This window comes from Cheilinus undulatus, linkage group 23 (assembly GCF_018320785.1).
Source record: "Cheilinus undulatus linkage group 23, ASM1832078v1, whole genome shotgun sequence".
In the NCBI taxonomy this organism is placed as follows: domain Eukaryota; kingdom Metazoa; phylum Chordata; class Actinopteri; order Labriformes; family Labridae; genus Cheilinus; species Cheilinus undulatus.
The window spans coordinates 33,811,305-33,836,739 of record NC_054887.1 but is presented as its reverse complement, the minus strand read 5'-3'; the positions used below and the strand labels follow the sequence as shown (position 1 = coordinate 33,836,739).

Sequence of the window (25,435 nt, the reverse complement as noted above, 5' to 3'; positions counted from 1 at the left end):
AGTACAACCTGAGCATGCAAAAGTACAACCTGAAAATTCAGAAGCATAGTCTGAACATGCAGAACTACAACCTGAGCATGCAAAAGTTCAACCTGAATATGCAGAAGTTCAACCTGAACATGCAGAAGCACAACCTGAACATGCAAAGTACAACCTGAACATGCAAAAGTAGTAGAGAACCAAACAATAAATGAAACTTGCAACACAACAAAGAAAAGACAGACCTGTACTTAAAGATGCAAAACAAAAACAACTAATGCAACAACTAAAAGTAGTAAAACATGTCTTAAAAGACACAAAACAAGATTACAACTAACAGAACAAAAACAACAACCAAGAAGATGTAAAACAACTAATAAGACACAAACATCCAACACAAAAAATGCAAGAATGTGAGAAAAACATCACTAAGCAATACCCTGCATTATTTAAACAAAAAGAACAAAAACAGCAACTGAAACACTCAAAGCAACCATAAAACAGCACCTTAAAAGATGCAACTACATGAGAAAAATGACACAAACTAAAACAGTCAATAACGGAGAGATAATACTCCAAATGGTTTTTAAATGCACATGCAACCACACTTAATTGAAGGATTATGATAAAACCAGGGAAATCTTCTCAGAATAAAAGCTGTCTAACTGCCAACTGTAATCTGCTGAATATTAAAACGTTCATCTTTTATTGATTAAATGTCACAAACTGTGAAAATCTTTCCCTCTCATTTCCTGTGAAACCTTAAAGTGACATCTCCAGATTTTTATGTCCAGCCAACCGTCCAAACCAGAGCTTATTCAGTCAGAAATGACAAAGAGGAGCAGAAAATCCTCTGATTTAATGCGCTGCAGCCAAATGTTTGACACGTTTGAGGGAAAATCTTATAGTCAAATCTGGAGCTTGATTTTCATCCAGAGCATGTCCACGTTTGGGCTGAGCCATCTTTGAGCCTTAGAGTCACTATAGGCGGAGTTTCAGTAACAATTCAGTTATTCTGAAAGATTTATGACTGATTTAATACTCTTTAAGCTCAAACTACAACCCAAAATCCAAAAACGTTGGGGCGCTGCCACACTTTTTTGGAGTTATGGTATAGTAGATGAATGGAGCATGAATGAATATGTGTCAGTAATTACACTAACCATATCCCTCTCTGAGATTAACTCAGAGCCCTCTTCCCTGTATTATCCCCTCATTTAAAACCAAACCCTCTGAACTTTGCTCACCTCAGTGTCTCTAAAGCGACCCCCACTCCTCAGTGACGCTGCCTCTGATTGGCTGCTCATCCTGCTGCTTCACAGATGGACATATGGTGGATTTAATCCCACACCTCCGCTTTAGCTAATAGCTGTTTGTGTCCTCTCTGTTGCTTTATTTGAGTCATGAAACCTTCAAATCTATTGTTCCTAAACCCTCATTTTGCAGGTTTACTCTAGAGCAGTGACACTCAACGTGTGGCTCTTTTATGTCTTCATTTTAAATATTATTCCCCCAGAAAACCTTAAAAACAGGGACACTTCTTTGCCTCTTTTTACCATTTTTGCCACTTTTCACCCATTTTAGTTACCTTTTATCATTGAGAACCACTTTTTTCCTACTTTTTGCCCATTTTGCAACCTCTAACTGCCACTTTTTCCCAATTTTTTGCCACTTTTTTTCCAATTTTTGCCCATTTTTACAATTGATTTGCCACTTGTTGCCCATCTATTTTACCCTTTGCCATTGAATACCACTTCTTTCCTTTTTTGCCCATTTTTTAAAACCTCCTTTTGCCACTTCTTTCTACTTTTTGCCACTTTTATCCCATTTTTGCCCCTTTTCACAATTTTTCGCCACTCTTTGACCACTTAAGCGACCTTTTGCCATTAAATACCACATTTTTCCTTTTTTTGCCCATTTTTGCCTCTTTTTGACTTTTTTGCCACTTTTGCCTCTTTTTTCCACTTTTATCACATTTTCTGCCCCTTTTCACAATTTTTTTTGCCACTTGTTTCCCATTTATTCTACATTTTCCCATTAGATACTGCTTGTTTCCTTTTTTCCCCATTTTTGCCTCTTGTTTGCCACTTTTTTCCATTTTTTGCCCATTTTCACAATTGATTTGCCAATTTTCACCCATTTATTCTACCTTTTGCCATTAAATACCCCTTTTTCCCATTTTTTGTCCATTTCTGCCACTTTTTTAGCCACTTTTATCCCATTTTTGCCATTTTTTTCCCAATTTTCTGCCCTATTAAGCTGCCTTTTGCCATTAAATACCACTTGTTTCCTGTTTTTTGCCCATTTTTGCCACTCTTGACTGCCTTTTGCCCATTTTAGTCACTTTTCACTCTCTTTTTGCCTTGTTTTTTCTACTTTTTGACCTTTTTTGCCATCTTTTTTTTTTTTTTTATTGCTACTTCAAGCCGCTTTTGCCACTTTTCACCATTTGATTGTGGCTCTTGTAAAGGTATTTTTCAACAGTTTGGCTCTTTGGTTGAGCAGGGTTGAGTAACACTGATCTAGACCCAGCGTTAACCCGCCACGTGCTCAGCACAAAGAAAAGTTACAGAGAGGTAAAAAAAAAACTTCCTTCAACAGTCAGAAACCTGGAGCAGAACCAGACTGATGCTGGATAATCCATTGTGTGGCTTTTTTAACACCTGATTTATGACTTAAATACTGCCTTTCCTTCGCCTTATTGAACGTTTCCTTTGGCTTCTGTAAAAAACTGCTTCTACACTGGAGCTGACTTTAACTTGGCCGATAGTTTTCTAAGGGTCGGAACTGGATTGTAAGTGGTAATGATGGAGATAACGAAGCCTCTAAAGGTGGTAAATGCTCTAATTCAGCCTCCGCTCTGCTGCTTGTTTGTCATTCCCTCTGCTGCTGCTGCTTTCTGCTGACCTCTGCTGCTTTCTCTCAGCCCCCGAGGATGATATCGAATCCTCCGGCATCTGCAGCAGCCGTGGTAGCAGAGAGGAAGGGGGGGGCTTTTTTTCTACATCACCTGCACCCCCCAGCCCCCAACCTCCGTCTTCCTGCCCCTCCCTCCTCCTCCTCCCTCATCCAGCAGGCATCTGCAGTGATCAAATTACCCATTATTACTGCACACTATCATCAGATTACTGTTATTTAGCCCAGTGACCGGCCCTCAGGACGGATGGCTGCTCGCACACATGCGGCCATGAAACGAGGCTGCTTATTGGCCCGCTGTGTGCCCTGCCATTTCTCTGTCAGTGGAAATGTTAATGAACATTCCCACATCCTCTCTGTAATCATACATGTGTGAAGAAGGCTCCTTTAGAGCAGAGTCAGTCTGTTTTAGTGCCATATGAACTCATCTGCATGCTGTAAGAGTTAATTAACCCATTGCTGGCTCTCTGATTGGTTTGCTGACCACCAATCAGAGAGCCCCCTCTCAGGGCAACCGTTGTTGGACTAAAATGAGTTACACATATTGAAATGGGAGGTGTTATTAGTGGGGATGCTGAGCATCCACACTATTGATATTCTAGTCAGCCAGTTTGTTTGTTCTTCTTCGTCCGTGCCGGCTATCTCCTCTTTCAAACTTTGTCGTGTCGACACCGTTTAAACTTTTAAAAAGTCAGTTTCTTCGTCATTCGACTACGAGGACTTTTCTGATTTCTAACTTTTATCATTTTTAAAATGTAGCTATTTTCATGCTTTTTATAGCTATTTCTATGCTTTTTCAGCCATCAAATGCCATTTTCAGCTACTTTTAGGTTATTTTTATGCTATTTTCAGCAATTTAAAGGCTACTTTTTTAATCCATTGAATGCCATTTTCAGCTACTTTATGCCATTTTATGCTATTTCATGCTATTATGCTATTTTCAGCAATTTTAAGGCTACTTTCAGCTATACTTAAGCTATTTTTTAAGCTATTTTTTAGGTTACTTTCAGCTATTTTTATCCTTTTTTAGCTTTTAAATGACATTTTCAGCTAGTTTTATGCCATTTTATGCTATTTTCAGCAAACTAAGGCTTTTTTCCCAATTTTGTTAAGCTATTTTCAGCTATTTTTAGCCAACTTTCAGTTTTTTAGGCTGCTTTCAGCTATTTTTATCCTGTTTTAGCTATTGAGTGCCATTTTCAGCTACTTTATACCATTTTATGCTATTTTATGCTATTCTTATGCCATTTTCAGCAAATTTAAGGCTACTTTCAGCTATTTTTAAGCTATTTTAAGCTATTTTTAGGCTACTTTCAGCCTTTTTTAAGGTCACTTTCATCTACTTTAATCCTTTCTTTAGCTATTGAATGCCATTTTCAACTAGTTTTAAGCCATTTTATGCTATTTGATGCTATTTTTATGCTATTTTCAGCTATTTTTGTTTTTTTTTTTACTATTTTCAGCAGTTCTTCCACAATTCAGCTCTCAGCATCCACATGCAATTTCAGCTGAAATTGCATTTTTGATCTAGTTGTTTATTAATATCAGGCTTGGTTTAGACAGAAAATACTCTGTTTTTGACAGAAGTTTTCATGGAGGATTCCTCTCATAACCTGTGGGCTCTGTTACTGTCCAAAGATGACTAAAAGTGCATCCCTATCTGTGCGCTGAGAGGCAGGTCTGAGTGCACCAGAGGGCTGCAGCTGCTGTTGTGGAGCAGCGGGTCAGTGTGCTTCAAACTTTGTGCAGAGTTTAAGCAGTGAGCATGCTGCACACAACACGGCCTCATAAACAGCTGCTTTAGTTTCTTATTACTTTGCATGCACTGTGCAGCCGGTGCAAAGAATCATGGGCACACAGAAATAATGTTCTCTTCATGCAATCTACCTTCTGACAGAAGAACGACTGCCTGGTGCAGAGTAAAAGATGAGAGCAGGTGGAGTTGAGCTGTAGTATTTATCAGATCACACATGAACTTTCCAGCTCTGACTTAACACATTGACCTCAGCCTAAATAAAATTAGTCAAATTACTTTTTAATCACAAACCTGATTCCAAAAAAGTTGGGTCGCTGTGTAAAATGTGAGCAAAAACAGAAGTGTATCGTCAAATCTCATGAACCCATATTTGATTCACAACAGAATAATAACAACATGTCAGATGATGAAGATGAGACATTTTACCTTTTCAGGAAAAATATTAGCTCATTTTGAATTTGATGGCAGCACATCTCAAAAAAGTAGGGACAGCACCTCGAATGTGTAGCATCCCTCTTCTTTTTAACCTGACAGGTCCAGATGGAAAAGCTTCAATAGGAAATGTTTGAGAAAAGGCAGAGGCTTTGAAAAAAACTCAGAGGGTGATCGGGTGAACGTCCTGTCTGTCACATCCCTACCGGCCAATCAGAGCAACAAAACACGTGACTTAGCAGCTATAGAGCTGCGCGTGCGCACATGTCAGTACTCGATTTTTGTTGGTTTTGAAAAGAAAACAACTCACTGCTGTTCTTTGTTCTTCTTTTAATGAAGAAATGTCATCAAGTTCTGATAAAACTGGCGCTTTAGCAGCATCCACGCTAATCTCTTCCTCCATAACTGCACCAGCTCTTGCTGCTGCTTGTTTACTTCGCGACTCTGCCGCGTCTGAAAGTACTGCCCCTCGTCGCTGATTGGTCCTGTCACTTTCTAACCAAGCCCAAACGGTCCAGATGGGAGCTTTGCAAGATGGATTCACCAGTGAGAAACAAGGAAACGGGCGTGTCCATCTGCTTTGTAAGGTTTACCCTTCTCAGCCACCGTAGCGAAGAGCCAAAACCAAATAAAACCAGAAAGAAGCTGTGCTTTGTATCTTCGGGTCACCCACATCGAATTTGAGTCAACTTTTTTAATGTGTAGACATTATCTTATGTTGTCTCCTTTCCTTTGTAGGTCATGAGTGCCTCGAGGAAAGACCCAGTGGATAATAACCTCACCTGTCCAAAGCCCCACCCCACCTGGGCCTCGCCCTGCCCCCCGTCCCTGGTCTCCCACCATGAGTAAGTCCCTTGTTTTATATCTTTAAGTTTTGGAAAAATGTGTTTGCTTGCTTCCTTCATCTTTCGCTGCTACTTGGATCTGAGAAATATTTCAGGGAATTGTAGCTCCTTTTGCTGCAGAAATGCTGCCGTTGTGTTTCTGCTTTAAGGCTTTTTAAATACCATTTAAGGCAGAAAGTTTGAGATTGTCTTGGTGGTTGGAAGCATTGAAATCAATAGCTGTAAAAAGCTGCTGTTTCTAGACGGAGTTGGCGTGTCATCATGCCTGTTTTCATGGTTTCTGGTGAACAAATGCTGCATGTTGCACAGCTGAAAAGTCTGCAGCCTAACAGTTTGGTTCTGCAAAAGAGGATTTGGATGTTTCAGGTTGCTTCAGTGTGGTTTGGTAGTGTTTTGAAGCTGTTAAAGGCATTATAACTCAGCTTCAGAGCTGATCTTTGACTTCATCTCTTACTTCCATTTTCCTGCTTTAGTTGTAAGGAAATTCTGCTGTAATCTTGCTGCACATCGGAATTGTTGTTATCCTGGTCGGTTGGATCAGGACGCTTTTGCAGATCTCATACGTCTTCAGTCTTCACCCTCGCCCTGCCTCCCCCCCTGCAGCAGAAACATACGGCGCAGAGAGCAAGTGCTGCAACCCTCAGCACCCCATCACTCATCAATCACGCTGCAAAGCATGATGGGAGGGCAGATGTGGAGGGGTGTGCTCTGGGCTCCTTTTACAGTAGCGTATAGATGATGTGTGTGCGTGTGCACCGCTGCACGCCTGTAATGGCTCGGCCTTACATGTGGGCTCGCTGTGAGTCATCCAGACTGCAGTAAATTCTCTTAATGTCTTATACATTCATACATGCAGCTAATACACAACTACACGCCGACACACACAACTACACACGCACTGCAGCAGAAGATTTGATCGTTTTCACGTCAGAGGGGTGTGTCCCGTGTTCTCCGGAGCACGACACCGCCTGATGTGCCTCTGAGGGACATCACCAGGGTTTTCCTCTCCAACACAGCATGAATGTTCTGCTGCTATGGACTGCAAAAATGACCTTTATCCTTTACCTTTTTGCTGAATAATTGATAATTATTGTTTGCATGCCTTGGCTGAAGAAGAGAAGAATCCAGATGAATGTTTTATCACCTTACATAACATTGTTGTCTTTTCTTTAAGTGCTTATATTGCAGAAAGAACCACTCTGCCGTGTAATGTTAGCATCATGACAGGGAAAACAACAACCTATAAAGTATGAAGGTTTAGATAAAAATAGAGGAGAAAATCAGTTGCTGTTAACAATCACAGTTTCTGTTTTTAGCAAGGATGAATATTATGATAGATATTATATTTTGGTTAAGTCTGGGCATCCGTCCATTTTCTACACTTCTTATCCCAGCTGTCATTGGGCGAGAGGCATCCTGAACTCCCTGGAATGCTCCCTGGGCTGGTCAGCAGCATGCTTTGACTATCCAGTGCATTTAGATGTATCCCTTTATGACAGTACGTACTAAATACATTAAATTAGTTGAAAACCAGTGAATCCATAGTAGCAAGAATCTCAGTATGAAGGTTTAACAAGCTTTATGCTATAAAGGAGGAGGCTGGGGTGGAGGAGGTGAAGCTTTATGCTATAAAGGAGGAGGCTGGGGTGGAGGAGGTGAAGCTTTATGCTATAAAGTAGGAGGCTGGGGTGGAGGAGGTGAAGCTTTATGCTATAAAGGAGGAGGCTGGGGTGGAGGAGGTGAAGCTTTATGCTATAAAGTAGGAGGCTGGGGTGGAGGAGGTGGAGCTTTATGCTATAAAGTAGGAGGCTGGGGTGGAGGCGGTGAAGCTTTATGCTATAAAGTAGGAGGCTGGGGTGGAGGAGGTGAAGCTTTATGCTATAAAGGAGGAGGCTGGGGTGGAGGAGGTGAAGCTTTATGCTATAAAGTAGGAGGCTGGGGTGGAGGAGGTGGAGCTTTATGCTATAAAGGAGGAGGCTGGGGTGGAGGAGGTGGAGCTTTATGCTATAAAGTAGGAGGCTGGGGTGGAGGAGGTGGAGCTTTATGCTATAAAGGAGGAGGCTGGGGTGGAGGAGGTGAAGCTTTATGCTATAAAGGAGGAGGCTGGGGTGGAGGAGGTGAAGCTTTGCCAGCACTAGCAGTATGGTGCATCAGCATTAGTGCAGGTAGGGATTAGTTAGATGTTGTATTCAAATACACTGCTGTGCTGAGAGAAAGAGCTGTGATTGGCTGTGGGAGCTGGGAGGGGGGATTGGGATCAGCTGGCCTTCAGCTGATAATGTGCACATGACTTCCTCCTCCTATTCAGATATGACATCCTTCACACTAATCCCTGCTTTGTTAATGCTGATGCACCACACTGCTGCTGGGAAAGCTTCACCTCCTCCACCCCAGCCTCCTCCTTTATAGCATAAAGCTTCACCTCCTCCACCCAGCCTCCTCCTTTATAGCATAAAGCTTGTTGCACCCTCATATGCAATTTGCCAATATTTCTGTCATTGAATTTGTATGATTCAGAAAGTGTGCAGAACTTTGCCTGCAGGTTTTTAATAGCTGAAGTGTGTGATTATTTTGCTAGAATGATGTTTAGTACCCTTAAATTGCAGCTGCTGTTAAGTCAGCATATTGTGGTGTTTTTATACTGGAATCACACACCGTGTTCCTCACTGATGGATTGTTCTGCCCCCATTAAACAGAGTTATAACTCAGTGCTGTGCAGCCTTTACATCTGTTAACAGCTGTTTGGAGGTTTTCCATCACTGACATGTACATCAGTGAGACATTTTCCCCCTTAGCTGTCATCTCTAACATGCTTTACCCTCATGATGGAATCAGGAGCTTGTAGTAAACCGTCACGAGGATCTGTGGTTTGGAAAATGTGGTTCACCTAAAAACGCCCTCCCTCCAGCCCTCTGAATAGAGCTCTTCTGTGTCTAACTTTAGAAAGTCTGCAGCAGCGTCCAGGTGTGACGGCGTGATTGTAAACCGCGCTGCGGCTGGAAACAGAACCTTCACGCTCAGCCCACCTTAATAGAAACTGCAGCCTTAGCAGGGAGTTAAAGAGGCCTCCGCTGCTAAGCTAACTGTGCTAAAGCAGATGGAGGCCAGATGAGGCTTTGAAGAGGAGGTAATTATCCCGCACCACACCCAGACACCGTGCCCGCCAGGCTACCCCGTGACATCACTCTTCCTCTGACAGGACACGTGCAGGAATAAGTAAAAGACAGGTGAGCAGATTGGAGCCAACCGTCCGTGCCGGCACATTCACGCTGCCTCCAAACACTCCTTTAACCTCCAAACAGTCTAAAAGTTTGACTTTCTCACTTTTACTGACATAAAATGATCCTGTAAGGAGGGAGACTGTTGACTTTTTAAGGAAATAAGTCCGTGAAGAACTGGACGTATGCACTAAAATGTGATTTAAAGCAGGGTAATCTCCTACCAGGGAAAACCTGAGTCCATCTAAACTCAGGTATGAACTACATCAGGAGTCATTCTTTCCCTCCATATCTTTACAGCAGTGACACACTAAACTATGACTGCTGACAGGCCGTGACTCACGATCCTCCTCCAACATTTCTGTGGAAACAACTCCTCTAAAACCTCACCTATCTCACGTGTCTCCTCCTCATCCGTCACTGATCTCTCCTTCTCTGTCATCCTCCTGAATCTATTGATAACAACGAGCCAGGAGTCATAATGACTTCCTATTATTAGCAGATGTAATAATATAATGACTGTTTGGCTCTTTCTAATCACATTAAGATCAGAGTGATGTGTCCGGTCACGCTCCGCCTGCAGCCATGAAGAGATGATCGGACAGAGAAGCTCACGGACGTCTATTAATGCATGAAGGAATCACTCACTACAGTAGTTAGGGCTCTGTGTAATGGTTAATAAAGAAAATACTGGACTTTAATTTCATTCTCAGTCTTACAGTTCAAAGGTCATCCTTATATATTAAAATTCATACAAAGAAATGAAGATTTAGATCTAAATATCTGTATTGATATCGGTGTTGGCTAAATAAATCTGTAAAATCTGCATGTAAAAATCCAGTATCATTCATCCCAGGATTTAAGGGGTCAAAAGTGGTGGCAGACAACGGCCAAAATCATGGTGAATATGGATCAAAAAGTGGCCAAAGTGGGTATAAAGTGGCAAAAAAATAGGCAGAAAATCGGTTTAAAGTGGTGAGAACAGGAAATAAAGTGGTATTAAGGGGTTACAAGTAGCAATAAAGTAATTCAAGTGGTGAAATAGGAATTAAAAGATGTAGAAATTGGTCAGAAGAGGTAAAAATGGGTTAACAGAGGCAAATATATAGATAAAGAGAGCCAGAAATGGCTGTAAAAAAAATGCAGATGAAGGGTGATAAAAGTTTAAAAATGTCAAAAGTCGATCAAAGAGGGGGAAAAATGGAGGAGACTGGCTAAACTTGGTTGAAAGTGGCACTAAAGTGGCACCATGAGGGCACAGTCTCTGGGTTTCTCAGGGGCCATTCTCTAGGTTCATCAGGGGCCCATTTTCTGGGTTTATCAGGGGCCATAATCAGGATTTATCGGGGGCCATTCTCTGTGTTTATCAGGGGCCATTCTCTAGGTTCATCAGGGGCCCATTTTCTGTGTTTATCAGGGGCCATAATCAGGATTTATCAGGGGCCATTCTCTGTGTTTATCAGAGGCCATTCCCTGAGTTTATCAGGGGCCCATTCTCTAGGTTTATCAGGGGCCATAATCAGGATTTATCAGGGGCCATTCTCTGTGTTTATCAGGGTCCATTCTCTGGGTTTATCGGGGCCATTCTCTGGGTTTATCGGGGCCATTCTCTGGGTTTATCGGGGTCCATTCTCTGGGTTTATCAGGGGCCATAATCAGGATTTATCAGGGTCCATTCTCTGGTTTTATCAGGGTCCATTCTCTGTGTTTATCAGGGGTCATTCTCTGGTTTTATCAGGGTCCATTCTCTGGGTTTATCAGGGGCCCATTCTCTAGGTTTATCAGGGGCCATAATCAGGATTTATCAGGGTCCATTCTCTGGGTTTATCAGGGTCCATTCTCTAGGTTTATCAGGGGCCATAATCAGGATTTATCAGGGTCCATTCTCTGGGTTTATCAGGGGCCATTCTCTGGGTTTATCAGGGGCCATTCTCTGGGTTTATCAGGGGTCATTCTCTGGTTTTATCGGGTCCATTCTCTGGGTTTATCGGGGCCATTCTCTAGGTTTATTGGGGTCCATTCTCTGGGTTTATCAGGGGCCATTCTCTAGGTTCATCAGGGGCCCATTTTCTGGGTTTATCAGGGGCCATAATCAGGATTTATCGGGGGCCATTCTCTGTGTTTATCAGGGGCCATTCTCTAGGTTCATCAGGGGCCCATTTTCTGTGTTTATCAGGGGCCATAATCAGGATTTATCAGGGGCCATTCTCTGTGTTTATCAGAGGCCATTCCCTGAGTTTATCAGGGGCCCATTCTCTACGTTTATCAGGGGCCATAATCAGGATTTATCAGGGGCCATTCTCTGTGTTTATCAGGGGCCATTCTCTGGGTTTATCGGGGCCATTCTCTGGGTTTATCGGGGCCATTCTCTGGGTTTATCGGGGTCCATTCTCTGGGTTTATCAGGGGCCATAATCAGGATTTATCAGGGTCCATTGTCTGGGTTTATAACGGTGCATTCTCTGTGTTTATCAGGGGTCATTCTCTGGTTTTATCAGGGTCCATTCTCTGGGTTTATCAGGGGCCCATTCTCTAGGTTTATCAGGGGCCATAATCAGGATTTATCAGGGTCCATTCTCTGGGTTTATCAGGGTCCATTCTCTAGGTTTATCAGGGGCCATAATCAGGATTTATCAGGGTCCATTCTCTGGGTTTATCAGGGGCCATTCTCTCGGTTTATCAGGGGCCATTCTCTGGGTTTATCAGGGGTCATTCTCTGGGTTTATCAGGGCCATTCTCTAGGTTTATTGGGGTCCATTCTCTGGGTTTATCAGGGGCCATTCTCTGGGTTTATCAGGGTCCATTCTCTAGGTTTATCAGGGGCCATAATCAGGATTTATCAGGGTCCATTCTCTGGGTTTATCAGGGTCCATTCTCTAGGTTTATCAGGGGCCATAATCAGGATTTATCAGGGGCCATTCTCTGGGTTTATCAGGGGCCATTCTCTCGGTTTATCGGGGTCCATTCTCTGGGTTTATCAGGGGCCATAATCAGGATTTATCAGGGTCCATTCTCTGGTTTTATCAGGGTCCATTCTCTGTGTTTATCAGGGGTCATTCTCTGGGTTTATCAGGGTCCATTCTCTAGGTTTATCAGGGGCCATAATCAGGATTTATCAGGGTCCATTCTCTGTGTTTATCAGGGTCCATTCTCTGGGTTTATCAGGGGCCCATTCTCTGGGTTTATCAGGGGCCATTCTCTAGGTTCATCAGGGGCCCATTTTCTGTGTTTATCAGGGGCCATAATCAGGATTTATCAGGGGCCATTCTCTGTGTTTATCAGAGGCCATTCCCTGAGTTTATCAGGGGCCCATTCTCTACGTTTATCAGGGGCCATAATCAGGATTTATCAGGGGCCATTCTCTGTGTTTATCAGGGGCCATTCTCTGGGTTTATCGGGGCCATTCTCTGGGTTTATCGGGGCCATTCTCTGGGTTTATCGGGGTCCATTCTCTGGGTTTATCAGGGGCCATAATCAGGATTTATCAGGGTCCATTCTCTGGTTTTATCAGGGTCCATTCTCTGTGTTTATCAGGGGTCATTCTCTGGTTTTATCAGGGTCCATTCTCTGGGTTTATCAGGGGCCCATTCTCTAGGTTTATCAGGGGCCATAATCAGGATTTATCAGGGTCCATTCTCTGGGTTTATCAGGGTCCATTCTCTAGGTTTATCAGGGGCCATAATCAGGATTTATCAGGGTCCATTCTCTGGGTTTATCAGGGGCCATTCTCTCGGTTTATCAGGGGCCATTCTCTGGGTTTATCAGGGGTCATTCTCTGGTTTTATCGGGTCCATTCTCTGGGTTTATCGGGGCCATTCTCTAGGTTTATTGGGGTCCATTCTCTGGGTTTATCAGGGGCCATTCTCTGGGTTTATCAGGGGCCCTTCTCTGGGTTTATCAGGGGCCCTTCTCTGGGTTTATCAGGGTCCATTCTCTAGGTTTATCAGGGGCCATAATCAGGATTTATCAGGGTCCATTCTCTGGGTTTATCAGGGGCCATTCTCTCGGTTTATCAGGGGCCATTCTCTGGGTTTATCAGGGGTCATTCTCTGGTTTTATCGGGTCCATTCTCTGGGTTTATCGGGGCCATTCTCTAGGTTTATTGGGGTCCATTCTCTGGGTTTATCAGGGGCCATTCTCTGGGTTTATCAGGGGCCATTCTCTGGGTTTATCAGGGGTCATTCTCTGGTTTTATCGGGTCCATTCTCTGGGTTTATCGGGGCCATTCTCTAGGTTTATTGGGGTCCATTCTCTGGGTTTATCAGGGGCCATTCTCTGGGTTTATCAGGGGCCCTTCTCTGGGTTTATCGGGGCCATTCTCTTGGTTTATCAGGGGCCATTCTCTGGGTTTATCAGGGGCCATTCTCTGGGTTTATCGGGGCCATTCTCTGGGTTTATCGGGGGCAATTCTCTGGGTTTATCAGGGGCCATAATCAGGATTTATCAGGGTCCATTCTCTGGGTTTATCAGGGGCCATTCTCTCGGTTTATCAGGGGCCATTCTCTGGGTTTATCAGGGGTCATTCTCTGGTTTTATCGGGTCCATTCTCTGGGTTTATCGGGGCCATTCTCTAGGTTTATTGGGGTCCATTCTCTGGGTTTATCAGGGGCCATTCTCTGGGTTTATCAGGGGCCCTTCTCTGGGTTTATCAGGGTCCATTCTCTGGGTTTATCAGGGGCCATTCTCTGGGTTTATCGGGGCCATTCTCTGGGTTTATCGGGGGCAATTCTCTGGGTTTATCAGGGGCCATAATCAGGATTTATCAGGGTCCATTCTCTGGGTTTATCGGGGCCATTCTCTGGGTTTATCAGGGGCCATTCTCTGGGTTTATCAGGGTCCATTCTCTGGGTTTATCAGGGGCCATTCTCTGGGTTTATCAGGGGCCATTCTCTGGGTTTATCAGGGGCCATTCTCTGGGTTTATCAGGGGCCATTCTCTGGGTTTATCAGGGGCCATTCTCTGGGTTTATCAGGGCCCAGTGAATTCCATGTGCAGGCCTGCTGATAACGGTTGATCAGCAGCCAGTGGCGCTAACGCCACCTGTGCCAGATGCTTCAAAGAGAGCGTGAGAGTGAGCTGTGAGGCCGTGGACGTGAACACCACGAGGCTGGGACTGGGTTACCAGGCCAACCCGGCACATGTGAGGCGTTTACTGGAAGGTGATTGGATTAAGCTGCTGGAGGGAGTGCTGAGAGCTTTAACCCGATTACTGCAACCACACACACACACAAACAGGTGTGTGTTTGTTTGCGTGTTTGTGAGCGCGGGGGAGGTTAGGAGCTTGATCTGATTGATTGTAGGTGATGAAAATGGAGGGAAGCGTGATTGATGAGCAGTAAAAATCCCACCAACAGCTCCGAGGTTTCTGTGCTGGCTGCTGCTCCCTCTGCTGAAGAGTGTGCTCCTCATCAGCCTTGTGGGTTTTTCTAACAGAAATCAATACATTTTTGTGTGAAACAATAAAATAAAATGAATAGAACCATTATTTTGCCTCATTTTTCTTGTTAAAGCAGCTGCAATCTGATGAGAGTAGAATAAAGTCAAACATCATCAGCATAGAGTAGATCCAAAAATATGAAAATCCCCTTAAACAAAACAAAAACAAGTTTTTAGTTTGTTTTTTTTATCTTTTTCACCTTCATTTTTTCATTGCATTTTCAAAGTGTGAAAGTTTGTTTTAAAATGTGAGAAAGTCAGATGAAAAATGTTAAAAATCAAAGAACAAAATGCTACCAATGATGTTTAGGGATTGTTATGGCTACACGAAAGTTCTCTCTTAAGTAACTCACTTTTTTGTTTTATGTCGATGATGTTTGACTTTATTTGACTATTAGCAGTTTTTTATAATCTACCTCTACCTTTATCACCTTAAATAGTTCTGAGGTCAGTGTTTCCTGTTGTCATTCATCCTAGAAGTGTTTTATACGCCACCATTCTCCTTAAAAAGCCTTATTTGGTGTTTAATCAGTCATACCGACCTTTGATAGACTCCCCTGCTCTCCTGGAGATGCTTGATGATGCTGATATCCCGGGCTAATTGCCTTAATCAGCCCCCGACAACACACACAACTAAGAACACACACATAGCCACAGGGACGGGGCAGGGCGGGGTCAGCTTCCTCTAACGAGTCTCTTAACGAGGACTGATGAGTTACTCTGGAGCGGCTGAATTATAGAAAACAGGAGGATAAAGGGCCATCTCTGTTGCACATTCTGGTATATTTTGTGATTTTAACGTGGGTTTAAGAAGCTTGGCTGGGATTATGTCACACTATCCATTTGCTGATTATGGTCGTTGTTCAGGAGGAGCTCTAGCAGCTTAGATTATGCCCTTAAAGTGGCTCATTATGCCTTCTGGTGAATCAGAGGAATCCTTGGGCATTCCTTTTTTTTTTTTACTTTGTGTCTCCATTTTTTTTCTTTTATATTGGTGGGGATGCTGAGTAAGCATCCGCACTATTGATATTCGCGTCGGCCATTTTGTTTATTAGTGGGAATGCTGAGTAAGCATTCAGGATTGAGGCTTATTCAGGTACATTTTTGCAAACTCCAGTCTGGCTTTTTTATGTCTCTTTGTCAGCAGTGGGGTTCTCCTGGGTCTCCTGCCATAGCGCTTCATCTCATTCAGATGACCACGTATGGTCCCAGCTGACACTTTTGCACCCTGAGTCTGCAGGACAGCCTGAATCTGTGTGGAAGTTGACTGAGGATGTTTATCCACCATTCCAACTATCCTGCGTTGCATTCTTTTGTCAGTTTTTCTCTTCCGTCCACGTCCAGGGAGATTAGCCACAGCTCCATGGTTATAAACTTCTTGATTATATTACACACAGTGGACAAAGGAATCTCAGGATCTCTGGAGATGGTCTTTAACCTTGAGATTGTTCATATTTTTCCACAATTTTGCTTCTTAAGTCCTCAGACAATTCTGGGCTCTTCTTTCTCTTCTCCATGCTTGGTGTGACACACACAGACACACAACACAAAGGCTGAGTCAACTTTTAGACACTCTAACTGGCTTCAGCTGTGATTTCTAGATTGCCAGCACCTGTTACTGCCACAGGTGAGTTTAAATGAGCATCACATGCTGGAAATAAAATGATTTAACCACAGTTTTAAAAGGGGGACAGTCGTTTTGTCTGGCCTATTTTTGTCTTTTTTCTTCAGATTTTTGTGTTGTTCCAATGCACATAAAGGAAATAAAAATGTGTATAACAAAAAATGTGTATTGCAACCATTTCTGGGAGAAATGGTGTATTTTCTGGAAAAATTCCAGGGGTGCCAATACTTTCGTCCATGACTGTAGTTGTGTCTTGCCAGTGCTGTGCCATCTTTCAAATATAAATCTCACACGCTGAGTCCAAAAAACAGCAATGCTCATCTCTAAGCTGCCGGCGTCCTTTTGTCGCCCCAAGTTACGGGCGCGATATTATGACGTAGGCTCTTAACGCCAAAGTCATCCCGTGTTCACCCGGGCGTGGCGTTCCCACTGGAGCTGATCGGAGGTGAGCTGTTAAAAACCCGTGTCCATTGCAGGGTCAGTTGACGCCGTCTGAATGCCGATTAGAGCCTTTCTCACTGTTAACAGGAGCCGATGGTTAGCGTGTTTAAACAGGTTTTTCGGCCTGTGGGGAAAGGGGTATTGGAGTGATTTTGGTAGGCTGCCCACTCCTGGGAAGGTTCACCACTGTTCACAGTTTTCCCCTTTTGTGGATAATGGCTCTCACTGTGATTGTCTGAAGTCTCAAAGCCTTAGAAATATCTGCTGCATTTTTTAGATTGATAGATGTCAGGGACTTCTTGGATTTCTTTAGCTGCCGCCATGATGTGTTGGAGATCTTTTAGCCCGTTTCACTGTCAGACAGGTTCTAGTTCGGGGATCTGAAAAGGAGATTTAAACTTATTTAGATTAAAAGGAGAGATCAGTTAGCCGTTTGTGCTCTGATAAACAGGATTTGTTGTTTCGTTTCCGTCTAACACTCCAACTATTTAAGGAATGTAATGTTCTGTTCTTGTTATTCCTTGTTAGATTCCTGCAGCGGCTGAAGACAGCGTCTGCTGTTGTCGTCTCTTCCAGTTAAACCCTGCAGGCCTGTAGTAACGATGACACATCTCCTGGTGTGAAACATGTCGTCATACCTCGCTCAGACTCCACACCTCTCTGCTCACAATGACTCCAGGCTAATTACTGGAGAGATCGGTATTTGTTTGTTGGGAAATCACCTGAGGATACGGGCTGCCGTCTCCGTTTGTTGTTGTCGCGCAGGTCGGGCGGGTTTATTAACTTCCTCTGACTTTAAGGACCCGTCACCTGGAGCATGCTGTGAATTTGAACTTGTAAAAGACGAAGGATGAGGACGTGTGAGGTCTCCCGCAGAGAAGAATGAGGCGCTGAGGCCGTCTCTGCTGTGACATTAAAACGTTATCAGCTCTGTTTTCACTGCAGCAGCAGAACGGTCATCAAGATGGCTGCGTTTACTCCCTAAATGCCACTTTGTGTGTTTCTACTCCAACTTCTCCCTGTTCTTTTTACCCACAATTCAATTTGTTTTGCTTGCTGCTTTATTGGCATGACACAGAGATTTCATAAACCTCCAGAGGAGAAGCTGACATGGAGGAAAACTTTCTGTGTCGAGAGAAAGAAACAAGAATCGATCAGCTCTCTTCACAGTGGTGTTTGTTTCCCTTAACTCTCAGGCATCACTTTAATTTACTACCCTTTAAAGCCATTAAGGACAAAAACCTCCACTTCCAAAACACTGATATAAAAACTTAACAGATTCATTTTTTTTAATGTATAAATCTCTTAAACAACTTCAGCTGTGCTAAAAACAACTAAAAATTAAATCATTTTGAGGATTTTAACCCTTTAAATGCCAGTTTGATTACAGGATGGTCATGCTTTTTTCTAAAAAACGTGTAAAATATGAATTATTTTCCAGATAACTAGTGTGTGTGTGTGTGTGTGTGTGTGTGTGGGGGGGGGGGGGGTTAAATCAGTCCTGGGTATGTCAAACATTAAGCCAAAATAAATACTGACTTTGATGGCTTATTGTTTTTTGTGTAGCATCAGATTTAAAATTAACTACCCTTTTGAGTCATTAACGACAAAAATGACTGGAAACAATGGAAACCAGTGGCGTTTGATGGCAAAAGGTAGCTTATTTAGACGAAAAGTGGCAAAAAATGGTGAAAAAAAGTGACAAAAATGGGCAAAAATAGGAAAAACAGGGGTATTTAATGGCAAAAGACAGCGTAAATAGGTGAAAAGCTGCAATTTTTTAAGGTTTTCTGTGGAAATAATGTTTCATATCAAGACATAAAGAGCCACAAATCATCACAGAAGAGCCACATGTGGCTCCTGAGCCACACGTGGAGTATCGCTGTGCTAACCATATGTTATATTATGATACGATGGTCCGACTGACGCTGCAGCCGTTCTGCAACGCTCTGAAACGTCTTTGTTGCAAGGTGAATGTTTAAAAGCATCGACTTCACACACTCTCACACAGCGAAGCTCTCCTTTGTTAAATATTTTCTCACTTTAAATCCCATCATTAAGTATTGATGGACTTAACTTTCCAGGCAGGGAAGGCCGCCGCCGAAAACAGCCGCTCTGCTGGGCTCACCATGGCAACTGAGAGGCCATGAAAGGCTTGTGACCAGGCGGTGCCATAATTTCAGAGTGTGAGGAGCAAAAGAGAGGAGAGGGAGACGTTTGTGTGGGCTGGTTTCAAATTCTCTCTGTGAAATTATCTGCTCTTCTGTATCATTGAAGAAAATTTAATACGGCGCTTCTGTGAGAGCTCCTTTCCTGGAGCTGCTCCTGTTCTTTATAAATCTTTGTTTTTCCACTTTTATCGTCCGTGGAAGCACTCTGCACATTTAGCCGTATTTCTCTGGTGAAGCCACTTAAACAAATGCAACAGTTTAAATATGTAAGACCACTGCAGGGATTTAGACGGCATTTCACTAAAGCTGCAAGGAGGCAGAGATGTCTGCATCCTATAAACTTGATCTGAAAGTCAAATATTTTATTTTATAGCTTGATAATGTTATTTACTCTGTGCTCTTCTCTCCTTGTCCCTTATCTCTGCCCTTGTTGTCCAATGAAAGCAAACTTCTGTGCTCTTTCTGCAGAGAACATGAGGAATAAAGAGTCAATAAATGCCACACCGTCCCTCTGTAAGCTCCCAGGGTCCACGTTGAGCGGTATAATATAGCCGGAGAACTTGATAAAAGTGCAGCGGGATGGAAAAGTTGCCCAGCAGCAGTAAGAAAAATCAGGTGGCTGTGCAAACTCAGTTAGTCTTTCTCTGCTGCAGCCAGCGGCAGCAGAAAGGATGGAAACGGTTTCAGAACTGTTCCTCCATGCTCCACTCTGCGAGGAAAATCAATCCCTCCAATCAGAAATCCATTACTGAAGCCCTGCAACCCTAAACCCTGCAAGGAGGGGTGTCTTTACTATTAAGAAAACATGAAGTTATCTTCTTAATAAGGTGTAATTCTTTTAAAAAACAGCCCTCAGCCCTTTAACTCTGCAGAAAGTTCATGAAACTTCATGTGGAGTTCTGCTGCATTGTTTCAGTTTAGGAGAAACTTCTATATAAAAATGAGATTTATGTCTCTGAGGGAGTTCCTGCTGAAGTTTGGAGCTGCTTTGTGGCACTGCTGAAGTAAGTCAGCTGATATTACTTTAAGGGGCTTTCAAGGGTCGCCTGAAATCTGTTGAAACAGAATCAAACTAAAGCTGAGTGGTAAATTAGTTTCAGTATCATCACTGGTATCGCCGATTTTGTCTGTAGGTTGTGTGAAGATAAGCTCACATGTAACCGAAGCTTTGGTTGATGGCGTTTGGTACAGGAATTTGGACATTAACCTGCAAAGAGGATTTAAGCCAGTGGTGCTAACAGTAGCTACATCCTGCAAACAAATCCATGACATTTACCATTAGTGCTCTGATCACACCTTACATAGAGCCGGAGTGCTTATTGGACAAAAATGTCTATAATGATACCAGAGGGTTACCTACACACTCGCTGCAGCCCCGCCTCCTCCTACTGTCAGAGAGGTGTCAGTGTTTACGATAAAAATGAAAACATTTACTCTCTCCTCTCCAAGATAGAAAGTTACTCCATGAATTTGCTGCCTATTACCCAAGCTAAACAAAGTTATACTAAAAAATGTCCCCATTTTTTATGTCACTCAAATGCTTTTATTGTGAAACAACCATTTCAAATTGAGTCCCCACTTTTTATGCCACTTTAACGCTTTTATTTTGAACCTGGGAATAAAAATTAATAATTTCACTGTATTTCAACAGCTTTAGGATGCCTGGGCTCTGATTTTTTAATAACTTATTAAACTTGCTGCTTATTAAAGCTTAAGCAAAGCAATTGGTACTTTAGGGGAGGACCGGCCAGTCTGCAGGCCAGAAATCCTCCAATTGTGATCCTCAGGGCTGTCAGTGCACCTTTATGTGAGAAAAACATACCGCGGTGTAGACTACAGGTGATATTTCCCACCCGAGTTTTCAGCTGGATCTTTTTGGTCCTGATTCAAAGATCTCCCATCTGTAAATCTAAACTCAGACCAAACTGCAGGCCAGGAGTGCCCTGCCTGGTCTAAATGTAGTTTTTAATAAGTATGTAGCATGCAGGTGAGGATGTGCTCAGGTATGTGCTGCAGCAGGATGTGCGTGTGCTGCTGGGTAACATTTAATAAAGCTGGAAGCTTCAGCATGTGAAGCCCGAGGCCCTGAGGACACCAGGGTCTGTGGATCCATTTCCTACCGCTGCCCTGTTTACTGGGAGATGTAATCAGATTCCAGCACGGCTTCCTTCCTGTAACCCCCCTCCTCACCCCCTCTTCACCCCCTATAACTCAGCACGGCCTCCTCCCCCTCCCCCGCCGTCCCCACAAACATGACATCCGAGCATCATTCAGCACGGCGAGGAAAGGACAGAACACACAGAGAGCGAGGGAGAGTGGAAGAACCGCATTCCTGCACACCACTGGCATCACATCACACAGACACAAACGGCGTCTTATCTTCAGTCGCCATGGAGCGGCGCGGGCATGAAACGGAACGTGCTGGAACAACAGAGAGAAAGGAGGACAGCGGGAAAACAGCAGGGAAGAGGCGGAGACGTCACTTCTAACGGCAGAGATCACTTTAAACTGACAGATTCTGATTCCCTCCACTCCCCAGTCGCCTCAAAGTTTCTTCTTCAACATGGCGGCCTGTCAGCAACGGCGCTAAACTCTGCTGATCAAAACCGCCAACGACCCCAGTGAGTTCTGAGGAGACACAGTTAAAGGCTGCAAACACGACCGTTTTCAACCATTAACCATCTAAAAACATGGGAGATGGGGCGGGTACTTTACAGGACAGTCATCTGAAGGCAGACACTAGACCCGGGGTTCTCAGCGGGTGGGTCAGGGCCCAAAAGTGGTCTCAGAGCTGCTTTAAGTGGGCAACGTCCTGAGCAGACGTAGATCCATGTGTTTTACTGATAACAAGTACATTTTATCTCTTTCTTGTGGGATAATTTAGCTGATTGTCTCTTTTAGACTCATGTCTTTGAATTTCCTCTAAAATTAACTAAATTAACATGTTATTAAAGGAAACGCAGTATAATTAGAAGTACGGGCACTTTTTAAACATGTACAGTTACTTTTTGTTCCGTCTGAAATCCAAACTTCACCATTTTTTATCCAATAAATTTGATTGGCTGAAAAGTTTTCTGAGCTTTAGGCTGGTGGTTCTCATTTCAGAGGTGTGGGCGGATCCTGAGGCTAAATCAGAGGACTACCAGTCCACAGGGCCCAATTTGAAGGCTGAAAATCCGGAGCCTACTAAAACCCTGGTAGTCCTCTGTAGTCCTGAAGGCCCTGTCCCCATAGGTACGGAGTCTGGTGGTGGGAACAGTGGGAAGGCCAGTGTCTGAGGCCAGCTGATTGTCACGCTATTGGCCAGTCACTCTCATGCTGCCTTGTTTAAACTGCTCTTACCTGGATGGGTACACTCTGCTGCTCTTGCAGCCCTCCTCCACCCCAGCTCCTCCTTTATTCTGCTTCTGGCTTAATCAGCGTCACGTAACCCATCCTGTGGATATTAAAGCAACCACAATGATTTTATTCATTTCTGCATGCAGCCCTCAGCAGAAAAAGTCTGGACACCCCTGCTATACAACAACTGAAGGAACTTTTGCTTGTGTTTTTCGACCCTGTCACTCATTAAGATAACTGACGTAACGGTAATACTGTTTAAATTTCACAACATCATAATGCTTCAAAAACGTGGACAACCTTCTGGAAAGCTAACATTTTCTGCAGTATTTCTGTCTTGTTTTTTTTAACTGAGCCTTTATTTCATATTTTGGAAAATTTTATGTAAAAATGAGGAATTATATGTTCAAAAACATTTGGATTTTGATTTGAGTAGATTGCTCCAATCATCAAGTGTGAATACGGCTGATACAGCTGGCATGCACTCTGCACAAACGTACATTTTTGCACGTATTAATGTGCTTTAGTTGTTCTTAAATGGTGCTGAGAGGCATGTCTGGCATGTGGCATGTGTGGTGAATTCAAACAACCATGAATCATTGCTACAGCTATATGATTAAACTGCGTTATTATTTTTTTAAAGTGTTAAGCTTTCCAGATTAATCACGAGCATTAACGCGTTAATAGTAACAGGCCTTATAAAGATACTACATCCCATGTTAAAGAGGGGATTCTGCATGGATATGCACAAAGTGTGCCTTAAATTTGGCTTGAAAATTGCCGTGTCTTCCGTGATGTCGCTGTTGTTCTGCAGGTTGTTTTTGCCGTTTTGTTCTGTCAGTATTCCTCTTGGCTCAGGGCATAGTGATGCTGATGTTAGCTGCCATGTTTGTGAGCTGTATTGCACCGGTTTAGCTCTGCGTCCACGTGCAGAGGCTGTAGTCCTCAACACACTAGTTTTGGGATCGATTCCCCGTCCCACCCTTGTTTGGTGCATGTCTGACACTCTCTCTCCCTGCATTTCCTGTCTCTCTGGTTCTGCCCTATCAGAATAGAGGCAAAAAAGTCCAAAAGATAATTTTAAAAGATGTAAGATGTGAAAGTGCTTGACATCTGGTTGGTGATACTTCAGTCAGTCTGATCTGGAATCATAGATATCAAATATGTTGGATATTTAGGGTTTAAATTAGAGATGCTCTGACTCGATCAGGAGCAGTAAAATCGTATTGACGCCACACATTTGAGGGTTATTTATCCAAATAAAACATCCTTGAATGTGGCCACGCCTCTCCTGATTGTTGGGGACTAACTCTCAGTGTAGAGCTGTCTTAGGGAGTCTGATGTGGTCTGGGTAAACTTCTCTAAAGCTGAAGTGGTGATGAATAACTCCCCAGCTCCAGGAAACATCTGCAGCCTCCCAGTGAGATCATGATCTGCTCCAGTAAACCAATCACCACGGAGGAACTACACAGAAACGGCGCCCAGTGACAAACACCTCAGCGCCCGTCAGGCCGTGATAAACGACACAAACCCTATCGACCAATGACAGGCAGGATGCTCCTGATCGACTGTGTGATGGATGAATTCATGTGTGAGGGGGGAGATTGAGACAGAGAGGGTGAGAGAGGAGCATTGTGGGTAATTCTGTCGACTCCCACGCCCGTGCTGCAGTCGTAGATCTTCAGCTGTCTACTTCTGGGGACGTCAGACCTGGTCCTGGTCCTCCTCTGGGCTCTGAAGCTCCTGTTTGTTTTACTGCAGACTGTAAACAACAAACAGAGGTTGTTTACTGAGCTCCCTCTGCAGGAGCTCCTGAATGTCCCACCTCTGTGTGGGCTGTTTAAGGGGGGTGGGGGGGCGGCCTGGGAGAGGTCAGCTCAGAGTTTACATGTGGAGTCTCTGTCTCAAAGATTTATTGGTTTTCTGATGGATAAGTCTCTGCCCAAGGTCATGTTTGGATTTTTTTTGCCTGAACTCCAGGACATTAACTCCTCTCTTTATTTATTTATCTATCAGCTGATTGTGTCTGTCATGATTATGTAACACAAACTCAGCTGAAACTCACTGAAAATAGCATAAAAACAGCATAAAGGGATAAAACTAGCTGAAAATGGCATTCAATAGCTAAAAAAGGATAAAAAAAATAGCTGAAAGTAGCCTTAAAAAGCTGAAAGTAGCCTAAAGATAGCTGAAAATAGCCCTAAAATTGCTGAAAATAGAATAAAAATAGCATAAAATGGCATAAAAGTAGCTGAAAATGGCATTAAATGGCATAAAAAGGATAAAAACAGCTGAAAGTAGCCTAAAAAAAGCCGAAGGTGGCCAAAAAACAGCTTAAAATAGCCTTAAAATTGTTGAAAATAGCACAAAAATAGCATAAAATGGCATAACAGTAGCTGAAAATGGCATTCAATAGCTAAAAAAGGATAAAAAATAGCTGAAAGTAGCCTAAAATAAGCTTAAAGTAGCCTAAAGATAGCTGAAAATAGCCCTAAAAGTGCTGAAAATAGAATAAAAATAGCATAAAGTAGCATAAAATGGCATAAAACTAGCTGAAAATGGCATTCGATGGCTAAAAAAAGGATAAAAAATAGGTAATGTTTGGATTTTTTAAGCCTGAACTCCAGAACATTTACTCCTCTCTTTATTTATGTATCAGCTGGTTGTGTCTGTCCGTCATGATTATTGAACACAAACTCAGCTGAAACTCACCGTTATTTCGTTGTTGAAAGTAGGGATGTGAACCTCTTGTTTTATCACATCGATTTCTTTTTCCAAAAGCACAAATTCTACCAAGATAAAATATAATTTGGATTAGATTTGTGGCTTGTGATGGATCCTAGTTGATATTTTGTACTTTTTTAACACTATAAGCCTGACCAACTGATCAGCAGGCTGATTAATCGGGCCGATTATAGCGTACCACAGATTAATCAACATCAGCCAATATGTAGCCGATATATTAAACCTTAGAGCTCACGCAGCATGGATCCGTTGTGCCTTTCTAATCAAGTCTTCCAAGCATTCGTAGCTCTTACAGAACATTTTCTAGTGAGCCCAGAACTTGGCTGACTTTCTGGAGTCTCTGAGGACAGCGTTGTCCTCTACAACGATACGTGACACCGTTTCTAAAAACGTTGATAATGTTTGAACTGTAAGTCAGAGAAACGTGCTTACTTTTCCCCTGAAAGCTGACCATTTTGCTGTTCGTTTGCTACCAAAGAGGCAAAAGGGTTTAAAGACTGATGAAATGTGTGAAAAGTTCCAAAAATTGGTTTA

The 25,435-nt window shown here is 43.1% G+C and overlaps 1 protein-coding gene across 1 annotated transcript in view; it reads left to right on the top strand.

The window, feature by feature from the left end:
- Nucleotides 1-25,435, top strand: part of usp6nl (USP6 N-terminal like) — a 119,195-nt gene that overhangs the window by 12,136 nt on the left and 81,624 nt on the right. The window contains exon 2 of the mRNA XM_041780543.1: nucleotides 5,822-5,928. Within this exon, the coding sequence (XP_041636477.1) occupies nucleotides 5,925-5,928 (4 nt within the window). The 5' untranslated portion in view covers nucleotides 5,822-5,924. The remainder of the gene's footprint in view (nucleotides 1-5,821; nucleotides 5,929-25,435) is intronic.